At 39.5% G+C, this 12,545-nt stretch overlaps 1 protein-coding gene across 5 annotated transcripts in view; it reads right to left on the bottom strand.

Annotated features, from left to right (window-relative positions):
* LOC134349225 (uncharacterized) overlaps positions 1-12,545 on the bottom strand; it is a 155,789-nt gene that overhangs the window by 48,069 nt on the left and 95,175 nt on the right. For all 5 annotated transcript variants that reach the window (XM_063053236.1, XM_063053233.1, XM_063053232.1 and 2 more), the window contains 2 exons: positions 5,945-6,021; positions 2,808-2,854 (listed from right to left, as the gene is read on the bottom strand). In XM_063053236.1, coding sequence (XP_062909306.1) covers positions 2,808-2,854; positions 5,945-6,021 — 124 coding nt within the window. The remainder of the gene's footprint in view (positions 1-2,807; positions 2,855-5,944; positions 6,022-12,545) is intronic.

Raw genomic sequence — 12,545 nt, 5'->3', positions numbered from 1 at the left:
GTAGTGGGGGTATGGAACTCTTTAACAATCTGAGTCCACCCTTCGAATTTAAGTCAGTTTAGACTTAATCACAGAACTGTAAACCTCTTCATTTGAATGGGATATGAATAAGGGACAAGGATAAATAAATAAAACACAGCATACACAAAATAGTGGAGGAACTTAGCAAGTCAAGCAGCGTTTATTGAAAGAAATACACTGTCAATGTTTTGACCCCTTTATCAGTGGTCTTGGTCTGAATCGTCTACATCAGCTGTTCATTCTTCTCCCGTAGATTCTGCCTGACTTGCTGAGTTCTTCTAGCACTTTATGTGTTTTGTTCTGGGTTTCCAGCATCTGCAGGATTTCTTGTGTTTATAAATAAATTAAAAATAATTGAAAATATCAGCTTTTGAATTCGTTTCTTTTTAAAAAAAATTATGTTTAATACTTATGTTTAACCTTGTTTATCGATCCAATAATTTCAAAACACCAAAACGTCCTGATGCATTCGATGTCATTGGTAGCTTTGACAGTCAGTAAAGCTGAGAACATAGCTTAGTTAGCCTCTGGCTAGGATCTTTATGTCCTCGTTGTCCACAGGAATGGTACCGGAGGATTGGAGGGATGCGAATGTTGTTCCCTTGTTCAAAAAAGGTAGTAGGGATAGTCCGGGTAATTATAGACCAGTGAGCCTTACGTCTGTGGTGGGAAAGCTGTTGGAAAAGATTCTTAGAGATAGGATCTATAGGAATTTAGAGAATCATGGTCTGATCAGGGACAGTCAGCATGGCTTTGTGAAGGGCAGATCGTGTCTAACAAGCCTGATAGATTTCTTTGAGGAGGTGACCAGGCATATAGATGAGGATAGTGCAGTGGATGTGATCTATATGGATTTTAGTAAGGCATTTGACAAGGTTCCACACGGTAGGCTTATTCAGAAAGTTAGAAGACATGGGATCCTGGGAAGATTGGCCAGGTGGGTTCAGAATTGGCTTGCCTGCAGAAGGCAGAGGGTGGTGGTGGAGGGAGTACATTCAGATTGGAGGATTGTGACTACTGGTGTCCCACAAGGATCTGTTCTGGGACCTCTACTTTTCGTGATTTTTATTAACGACCTGGATGTGTGGGTAGAAGGGTGGGTTGGCAAGTTTGCAGACGACACAAAGGTTGGTGGTGTTGGAGATAGTGTAGAGGATTGTCAAAGATTGCAGAGAGACATTGATAGGATGCAGAAGTGGGCTGAGAAGTGGCAGATGGAGTTCAACCCGGAGAAGTGTGAGGTGGTACACTTTGGAAGGACAAACTCCAAGGCAGAGTACAAAGTAAATGGCAGGATACTTGGTAGTGTGGAGGAGCAGAGGGATCTCGGGGTACATGTCCACAGGTCCCTGAAAGTTGCCTCACAGGTGGATAGGGTAGTTAAGAAAGCTTATGGGGTGTTAGCTTTCATAAGTCAAGGGATAGAGTTTAAGAGTCGCGATGTAATGATGCAGCTCTATAAAACTCTGGTTAGGCCACACTTGGAGTATTGTGTCCAGTTCTGGTCACCTCACTATAGGAAGGATGTGGAAGCATTGGAAAGGGTACAGAGGAGATTTACCAGGATGCTGACTGGTTTAGAAAGTATGCATTATGATCAGAGATTAAGGGAGCTAGGGCTTTACTCTTTGGAGAGAAGGAGAATGAGAGGAGACATGATAGAGGTGTACAAGATAATAAGAGGAATAGATAGAGTGGATAGCTAGTGCCTCTTCCCCAGGGCGCCACTGCTCAATACAAGAGGACACGGCTTTAAGGTAAGGGATGGGAAATTTAAGGGGGATATTAGAGGAAGGTTTTTTACTCAGAGAGTGGTTGGTGCGTGGAATGCACTGCCTGAGTCAGTGGTGGAGGCAGATACACTAGTGAAGTTTAAGAGGCTACTAGACAGGTATATGGAGGAATCTAAGGTGGGGGCTTATATGGGAGGCAGGGTTTGAGGGTGGGCACAACATTGTGGGCCTAAGGGTCTGTACTGTGCTGTACTAATCTATGATCTATGTTCTATGTTAGCTGCCATAGTTAGCTATTATTTCTGGCCCAGTTAAATAATGACAGTCAATTATCATAGCATCATTATTAAGAATGGTCTGGCCATTTAGTATCAGAGCAGGATATTGGGATCCACAAAAGGCAACCTTGCACATTGTCTTGTAATACAATAACACGTTCTTTTCCATTCTATTAATATGTTTACCAATTGAATATGGTGAATAAAGTTCTCTTTGTTTTTATAATCAGCTCCATTTTAATGTTGTTAAGTTTCAACTTTCAATGGGAGCAAAGCTTTTGTGATTTGCATTTTGCAAAACATCATGGTGAAGAACTGAAGCAGTTCAAGCAGTTTTACTGACAGTTTATTATACATCAAAAATTAGAAATTGCTTATTCAAACCCAAGAAGAAGATATGCTACTTATGTTTTTAGATACAGTAAAAGATACATACAGATTTTTATTAAATATCCACCAAACTGGAATTATAGACTATTTTTGTTAAACTTTTTTTGGAGAAACACATGTTGGTATTTAGCATATTAACAACACAAGGCAATTCTATATAAATATTACTATGTTTAGATGATAACATCTGTACATTACGTTATCTTATGTCAAAGCAAGTTATAATATTGATTGAAATCTTGTTTATAAAAAATTGAAAGAGGAAAGAGTGGAAATCTGGAGTTTATATTTTTTGATACAGCGAGTGACAGGAAAATGTTCGGCACTTCACAACAATGATCACATAATTACATTGAAGTAGTAAGTAAGTTTTCTGTAAACTCACTTTGATGTTTGGCCGTGGAAGTCATAGTTCACTCTTACAATCCATCCCTGAAATAATAAAATTCAAAGATATTGAGTGATCAGTTGGCATTAAAATTAAACGAATCCAATGACTGCACTCAATATTTTCCTGTGCCAAGTAGTAAGTAAGGTGTGGTGAATGATTTATGCACAAAGGAATCCTGCAAGTAACAATTTGGTAATGCCAGTTAAGTGATTTTAGCAATATTAATTGATGACTAACTGTTGGGCTGTACATTTCAGAAGAGATGGTTTGCATCCTTGTGAAGGTACAGTAGTACAATTTCATATCTGATCTGAACCATGATACTGATGTCAGTGTAGCATGTACTAATGTGTATGGTCCTTACATGGGTTTCTGATGAGAGCCAAAGGCAACACTTTTTGTTTTCTCGATACGGTGGGAAGAAATTCCTACTGTCTAATATTACATACCTGACCAGGAATGTTACAAATTATAAATTCAGATTCATTTATTTATCACAGGTTCATCAAAACACATAGTGAAATGCGTCATTTGCATTGACAACCAACACAACCTAGCCCGCAAATGTCACCACATATTCTTGTGTCAACAGCATGCCCACAAAGTTCAGCAGAACGCACAAGCAATGACAACAAAACTACAATGGCCAAACAAGCCCCTTACATCGCACCTATCCACACACCCAGACCGTCCTCTAACCCCAGAGCAATCCATCCCTGGGCCTCCAGCTCCAATGGACAAGAAATACTGAAGTTTTCATGAGCTGGTGGTGAATTATTGGATGATGTTACGGAAGGACAACAAGAGGAGTTCGGGAAAACATTTAAAATGCAACAGAGGTTAGAGCACAGACATAAAAACTACGTCAACAATTTACTGATGAAATGAAACAAGACGAGATTGTAAATTTGATTGTAAATGTAAAGAGGATTGAAGGAATTAAGCTGAGCGATAAGACAGATAAAATAGAATATTTAAAAATCTGTCAACTTTAGTGTATATTATAGAAAAGCTAAATATTTGTTTAATGTTGAGAGATCAAGTAGTGCTGATGTTGAATGGGAGCTGGGTGTGCAAGAAACACACGGAAGCAGTGAACAATTAAGAGAACAAATATCATGCAAGCCTTTTATAATGAGAGGATTCCCACAGAGCAGGAAGAAAGATGTATTTCTGTTGTATGGGCCTTCCTGAGAGTACATACTTTGTGGACAATTTTGATTTCCTTATTAAAGAAAGACATAAATGCCTCAGAGAGAGTGCAAGAATGTAAGACTGACGGGAAATAACTTGATAATGAATAATGAGAGAAAATGTCATTGAAACAAAAGAAACATTCAAGGGTTTTACAGGCCAGATGCTGGCCCCTTGACTAAGTAATCCAGGACCTGGAGCAACAGCTTGGGCTTTTAAGACTAACATTTCTTCACTCTAATGATGGTAAGTTTTTGGAATTATTCTGGCTGGAGAACTGTGGGAGTTTATTAAATGTACAAAGGAAAATAGAGATAATGGTAGAAAATGCCACTGGTACAGTAGGTCAGCAATGATCTTAATGAATTATGGACTAGGTTCAGAGGTCTGGGTACCCCTCAGACCTACTCTTGCTCCTAGTTCTTATGTTCTTGTATGTTATTATGGAGGCATTACATGTGATTCTTTGCGTAGGACTATACAAACAAGAAAGGAATCAGAAGATTATGATTCCAGCTAGATAGTTATCAGCATCTTTGGAAAAGGACGATGTGATTACCCACTTTTCAAATGATGAGAAGTAATTAAAAAGAATAGGAATGATAGCATACAGTCATAAAGCGTTCAGAAGAGAAATGTGTTCCTTAGCCCAACATGTTCATGCCGGCCATGGTGCCCACTTAGCTAATCCTATTTGCCAGCATTTAGTCCAAGTCCCTCATCCATGCTATCCATGAAGCTAACCAAATATCTCCTAGATGTTATTATTGTAGTGCCTCAACCACTTCCCCTGACTGCTTATCCCATGTACATATCACCCTCTAGATGAAGAAGTTTACCCTTGGGTCCTTTTTAAACCTTTCACCTCTCATTTTAAACCTATGCTCTTTAGTTTTTAGTTCCCCATCCCTAGGAGAAGAGACTATGTGCATTAACCCAATCTATACACCTTGTGATCTTATCTACCTCTATAAGGTCATCCTCAATCTCCTATGTTCCAAAGAATAAATAATATGCTTCTTATCATTTGGGAGCCATTTGTGGCTTTGCTAGGGGTTGTTTTAATACTAAAGCAAGAGTAAAGAAGTGAATGCTAGATTCAAGTATGCAGCAGTGGGAAAGATAGGCTTTAATGGGAGGTGACAACAAATTCAAGGACTGTTTAAAGAGGTACAGTAGATGATGAAAGCAGATTTGAAGTGCTGGGTGGGGGTGGGGCTTTAGCTTTGTAAATGGAGCTCTTGATGCTAACATAGTAACTGTGAAAGTAAGTAGGATTATCAGACGTTTGATGGGAAGATGGTGAGGATGCTGACAGTGAGCTTCACAAAGTGCCAGAGGTTTTAAACTTTTCCAGACCTTCCTGGGCATACAATTCATCCTAGTGGATAAGGACTAGTCTACATATTTAATGGAAGGCACCACTGCTTTCCTCATATGACTACTCAAAAGAGTATTGAAAGACAAAAAAAAGGCAACAGGATTCAAGGGTTAGGAACAGGCTTAGTAATCATTGCTCTCTTACCAGGTTTGCACTAAGCAGAGAGCCGATGGGTCTATTGTCATAAAGCACAAATCAAGCTACTACTCTTTGACAAAGGATTTTTTTAAAGAATCTTAATTTTTGTTGTCAATATTACTGCTGTTATCTGATATTGAAATAAAACATTAGACGTGTCATCCAAAGTAATATAGTTCCTATGTCCCTTCAGATAGAAAATCACAGAATATTCACCATGTTTTCTGAATTTTACTGGGGAGCACTGTGATTAGAGGAATGCTGGGCAACTTATTTATTCTTTGCCATCTGTTCAACACGAACTTAACCATGTGCACAAAATTTCCTTTGTAGAAACAATGACAAATAGTAGCAAGTTCAAAGTATAAAAGCTCCTTGCAATATTCAACGTACAAAGAGATTTTGGGTGTTTTGTTACCTTTTTCATCTGTTGTTTTGGATCAAATATCTCCTCTTGAAGTTCTTGCTTTTGGGACTGGCAATTTAGATTGGCATCTGGATGAAGAAAGAATTCCACAGTAAAAATGAGAAGTCAATCATTGTTTAATTTTGTTATCGAAGTTAGAAATATTAATAATGAACTCAAGAAGGAACATTCTTTAATAAAGGACACAATGTTACTTCATTATAGTGGAAAGCTTGCTCTTATTTGCTGGTTGGATATCACTGACTGACAGTGATTAAATAGAGAGACTATCAGTCTAATTACAGAACTCACCAAAAACATCTGATCCAAAATTCTTTGAATTCTTTGGCACAAATCTACCTTTTAATAAATTATTATTAGTTTTTGTGTTCCATATAATAAACAGGAAGAAAGCGAATTCATTGCCATCGAAGATCTGGTCCATTTTTTACTTGATTTTTGAGAAAGGAATTAAGAGAAGAGTCACAGGGTAAGACAATTCTCTTTGGCTCTCCTGGTCCTCGCTAATGATATCATCCTGTCTGCCAGTCCCAGCTGCCCATATTCGGCCTATAACCCTCCCATGTTTCTATCTAAGTGCCTCTTAGATGATACAGTTGTACCTGCCTTGACCACTTCCTCTCGAAACTCATTCTAGGTACTTACTACCTTCTATGTAAAGGGTTACCTCTCAGGTCTCCTTTAAACCTCTCCCTACTTATCTTCTATCAGTGACCTCTAGTTTTGGACTCTCCAACCCTGGGGAAAATACAATGAAATTTCACCTCATTCATATCCCTCACAATTTTATGAACTTCAGTGAGGTTACCACTTATTCTCCTATACTCCAGGGAATAAAGATCCAGTATGGCCAACGTCTTCCTATAACTCTGGCCTTCTAGTCCAGGCAATATTCTTGTAAATCTTCAGGGAATGGGGTTAAGGACGGGTAAAAATCATCAGTCATAATTGAATGGTGGAGCAGACTTGGTGGGCCAAATGGTCTAATTCTGCTCCTATGTCTTATGGTTATGGTCTAAATCTCTTCTGCATTACCTCCAGCTTGACAAAGGCTTTCCTATAGCAGGTGACCTAAACTGTACACAATAATCCAAGTGCAGCCTCACCAATGACTTACATAACTGCAACATAATGTCTCTACTCTGAAAATTGATTCCCTGACTGATGAAGGCCGGCATGCTGACCGTCTTCATCCCCTGCCTCCTTGCATGGCCACCTTCGGTGAACTGTGTCCTTATACTCACAGGGCCCTCTGTTTCACCATCCTAGTCTGTACCCTGCCATGCACTGTCTAGGTCCTACACTCGTTTAAATATCCAAAATGCATCACCTCATCTTTTCCTCTAAGTTGAAATCCATTTATCATTCCTCCCTAACTGATCAAGGTTTATTTGCAATTCATTGTAGCATGCTCCACTATCACAAGACCCTAGAGGGAAGAGGAGGATCAGATTAACTTTTGAATAAATCAAAATTTCCAGTACTGCAACTATCTAACCAACAGGTGCCCAAAATTCACCGTTTTACATAAATATAGTGCAACCAGACCAATTCTGGATTTTTTAGGCCATGGTATCAAACATTCACCAATTCATAATAGTTTCCAAAATTACACCAATTTCTTGACTCCACTCCAGGAGTTTTGGTCATTAAAGTGAATGAAAAGATTGGTGTGATTTTGCTCCAGTTGCATTAATCCTGTCAACAACTGGAAGGCTATATAACTCTTTCTTGCTGGAGGAGAAGTTTCTTTTGATGTTTACCTTCTTGACACTTTTATCTACTCAGTTTACTCCCTTTCCCTCCCTTGCCTAAGGCATGAAATTGTTAGCAGGATATGTTTTCTCAGCTGCCAGTTGCTTTTTGATGTTTAGGTAAGCAGTCATTATTCATACATTCACTTTGTCTTTGAGTATTAATAGAATATTCTACTACTTAAATATAATCAAGAGCAGAAGTACCAACTTCCTTCTCACTCACTAACAAAAAAGATCTAATGTTAATTTGAGTAATCTTACTGTGAATTGAAATGAGATTAACATATCAAGCATTAAATCTTGAATTTTCCTATTATGCATAATATTCTCGATAAATAAATAGACTATTAAGGATACTTTCAGGGATTTTAATGCAAATTCTCAATTTATATTCTCTCAAACTAAATGTAACAATTTCGGCTACAAGCAATAGCTGCTTATTGATGTAACTTATTAATCTTTGTGAACTAAGGACTTGTGGGGCCACTCTTTTCCAAGAATCATCTCTCCAAAAGTCCATCACAACAAAGTGCAACGTAGAGAAATGGAGGCACGTGCGGCAGGTAAGGGGTTAATTGGAAATGATTTGAAACACATTCAGTTTGCTGTCCCATTCGTAATAAAAATCAAGCTGTTACATAGCTTTAAATTACCCTCCTGTTCAAACACAATTCAGTGGTTGCCAATATGAGTAACAGCCAACGTACACTCATAGTCTCTCACAAGACATTGAGGTGTAAGTTCATTAAGAAAAGTCTCAAAGTAAAATCAATCCCTGCAACTCAAATAATACAATTATATTGGGCTTTGTGCTTCATTTAAATATTGCCGACCTATGGCCAGCCTGTTGTTAGCTGTATTCTCAATTAGGTTCTTAAAAGGAAATACATTTTGAAAGTGTGTGACTGGGAGTTTACTATCCATTGGGCTGAATCTTTAAAGCAAGCTTTTTGTAAGGGGGCAGGATTAGCAGCATCAATTGCATTTTAAATATAGAGCTCTCTTGCAATCCGATTCTATATTAGTTTCCCAGAGGCACAGAAGTGTGGTGGTTACAGTAATGTTATTTCAGAGCCAGCTGTAAGATTGGGGTTCAATTCCCACTGCTATATGTAAGGAGTCTGTACATTCTTCTCTGACTGTGTTTCCTGCGGGTGTTTGAGTTGTCTCACATATTACAAAGGTGCTTGTTTTAGGTTTAGTAAGTTGTGGGCATGTTAGGTTGGTGCCAGAAGTATGGAGACACTTGTGGGTTACCCAGCATAATCCTTGCTTATTAGTAAATCTGAAGTTGACTTAAGAATTGTTGGAGATGTGAATAGTGAGGAAGATTGTAAAAGGGTATAACAGGATATAGATCATTTGGAGATAGGGGCAGAGAAATGGCAGATGGATCTTAATCCAGGTCAGTGTGAGGTGAAGTGTTTTGAGAGGTCAAATGCAAGAAGATATACAGTAAGTGGCAGGACACTTAGCAGCATTGATGTACAGCGGGATCTTGTGGTACAAGACTATAATTCCTTGAAGGTGGCAATACAAGTGGATAGGTTTGCAAAGAAGACATATAGCTTGCTTTCCTTCATTGTTCAGGACATAAAAGTTGGGAAGTCAAATGTGCCTGCATAAACTTTTGTTTGGGCCCCATTGGAGTAGTGTGTGGACTTCTAGTCTCCACACAATGATAAGGTTTTGGCGAGGGTGCAGAAATTTTTCACCAGGATTGGAATGAATTATCCATAAGAAACTGGACAATCTTACGTTGTTTTCCCCAGGGGCATCATCAGAAGCTAAGGGATGCCCTGAAAGAAATATCTAAAATAATGAGAGGCACAGATAGGAGAGATAGTATGTCTTTCCCTGGTTTGTAAATATCAAATACCATATGCAGAAGTTTAAGGTGAGAGGGAGGAATGATTAAAGGAGATTGGTGTGGCAAGTGTTTTTTTTTCACATAGGGAGTGATATATGCCTGGAAGGTGTTGCCAGGGGAGATGGTAGAAACAAATACAACTGTGCAACATTTCAAAAGCATTAAGACAGATGCATGAACAGACAGAAGCAAGAGGAATATATATCGTGTGCAGGCAGATCATATTAGATTAGATCAGTTTAACAGTCAGCTGATTCATGGTAGGTCGAATGGACTGTTCCTCTCGTTCTAATTCAGCTCAGTGACAAATACGTGGCACAATCTGTCAAACATCACTTTCATTTTATTCTAACTTCTGAAAAACTGCATGACACTGGAAAAGAACCGTAGTAAATTATAGTTTGAAATGTATTTTGTTATACTTATGAATTGAATCCGAATCAGCATGATATTTTTCGCATCTCAAGAGAAATATTCAAATAGCACATAACTTCTGAAAATATTATCACAGCTTCTAATATACTACAATAACAAGCCGCTTTCTTGAATCTGAAACTTCCTGATTTCAATCCACCATTAAGCTCGTCATTTTGTTTGCTGTACATTTCTCAGGACTGTTCTCATCTTGAACGAAATGATTTTATTGCACATATGTCTCCACCCTGGAAAAAAATTACTCAGATCCTGTCTGGTGAGACTTCTCTCTGCTAATGGGCCAGTGCCATTTTCTGTTAATTGCTGATCCTAAGTCACATCAAGGAACAGTCCTGCTCCACTGAAATCTGTTCCACAGGAAGTGGTTCCTCCTGGTCTCGGAGTGTGAGTACTCCAGAGTTGTAATTAAAAACAAAACATTTGAAACTTATCTGCAAGAGGAACCACATGATGGCTACTAATCCATTAATTAAACAAAAATGCTTAAAAATCTGAAGTTGAAACATATTACTCATTTTATGAAATTCTGATTTCTAATTATTACACACTTGCTGAATAAAATTACAATTACATGCATTTTATATTAGAACATAGAACTGTACAGCACAGTACAAGCCCTTCGGCCCAGGATGTTATGCTGACCCTTTAACCCACACCAAGATGAATATATCAAATTAACCCATTTGGTTAAATGCTCAAAGCTGTTTGACTATCTGACAGGTAGTTTTTACAAGGGGCAAAATAGTGGCAAGCACGAGTAAATTCCAAATATATTTTCTATATTTAAAGGGGAAAATGAACATATTGTAAGAAAAAATAGAATGTCAGCTTCCATTGTTGGTAAAAACGCACCTCAAAACTTTCTTTTGTCCATTGGGAGAGGGGAGAAGAGAGACCGTCTAGGGCGGGCGGGGTCTTCAGTTATGCTGACTGCTTTATCGAGGCAGTGAAAAGCACAGGCAGAGTCCATTGCGGGGAGGCTGGTTTCCATGATGTGTTGAGCTGTGTTCACAACTCTGCAGTTTCTTGCAGTTCCAATCAGAGTAGTTGCCTTACTAAGCTGTGATGCGTCCATATAGGATGCATTCTGTGGTGCATTGATAAAAATTGGTCAGGATCAATGGGGACAAGGTATTTTTCTTTAGTTTCCTGAGGAAGCAGAGCCACTGGAGAGCTTTCTTGGTTATGGTGTCAATGTGTTTGGACAAGGGCAGGTTACTGGTGATGTTCATTCCGAGGAATTTGAAGCTCTCAAAACACTCGACCTCAGCACTGTTGACGTAAGCATCAGCATGTGCACTGGCCCCTTCCTGAAGTCAAATGACCAGTTCTTTTGTTTTGCTGACATTGAATGTTGTTATGAAACTATGTCACTAGACTCTCCGTCTCCTTCCTGTAGTCTGACTCATTGTTATTTGTATCACAGCCCACGACATTTGCATCATCTGCAGGTTCGAGATGGAGTTAGAGCAGCCCATGCAGTGGTGAGAGTACAGGGAGCAGGATAGTGAGCCAAGGATGCAGCCTCCTGAGATGCCAGTGTTACAATTATTTGTGACAGAGGAGTTGCACCCTGATTGCAACCTGTTGGTCAGGAAGTCAAGGACCCAGTTGAAAAGGGAGATGTTCGAGTCCCAAGTTTAGGAGTTTGGATGTATTTTGCTTGAACATAGTATTGAAGGCAGAGCTCTTGTCAATAAGCAATAGACAAACATAGCTGTGTTTGCTGCCCAGATGCTCCACTCCAGAGATGAGTGTAGGACCAGGTCGATGGTATCCGCCATAGACCTGTTTTGGCTGTAGGCAAGTTGCAGTGGGTTGAGGCTGGAGTTAATGTGTGCCATGACCAGCCTCTCAAAGTACTTCATGATGGTAGATATCCCAGCCTTTCTCTGGATGGACTCCTCTGAAGAATGATATTAGGTCTGCAACAGTGACTGTGGATTTCTGATGCACTGGAGGCTGGCAGGGTGTGTGAATGCATTCCCTTCCTCTTCTGTTCAAAGTATGCACTGAATGCGTTAAGCTCACTGGGAAGAGCTGCATTGTTGTTGGCGATTCTGCCTGACTTCATCTTCTAACCCATTATAGCATATGGGCCAGCTGACACTGGACTTCCAGTTCGATGGTCCCGAGTTCAAGATCTGGCTGGGTTCCAACCTGGGCAGCAGTGGTATCTGTGCGGAAGAAAGGCCTGGTAATCTACTTCTGCATCTTGCCACGAAAACCCTATGGACAACTACACTATCCAAAGGATCGCCATGAGTCGACAATGACTCGATGGCACTCATCAACAATAACAATAGCATTTAAGCCCTGCGATAACTGATGAATGGTCTGGGACTCAATTTTGTCACCTGGCATCCATGATAGCTTCATGGAGGTCATGTCTCAATTTCTTGTCAGGGTCAGCATCACCTGCACCGAATGCATACCACCAAAGGCCTATGTTAAGTAGGCACTAAAGGTATTGAGTGGCACCATCAGCAAACAAGAAACAGCCTACCCCAATGCCTTTCAAATCCTCATC

Source organism: Mobula hypostoma, chromosome 7 (genome assembly GCF_963921235.1).
Source record: "Mobula hypostoma chromosome 7, sMobHyp1.1, whole genome shotgun sequence".
Taxonomy (NCBI): domain Eukaryota; kingdom Metazoa; phylum Chordata; class Chondrichthyes; order Myliobatiformes; family Myliobatidae; genus Mobula; species Mobula hypostoma.
This window is presented reverse-complemented; position numbering and strand designations above follow the sequence as displayed.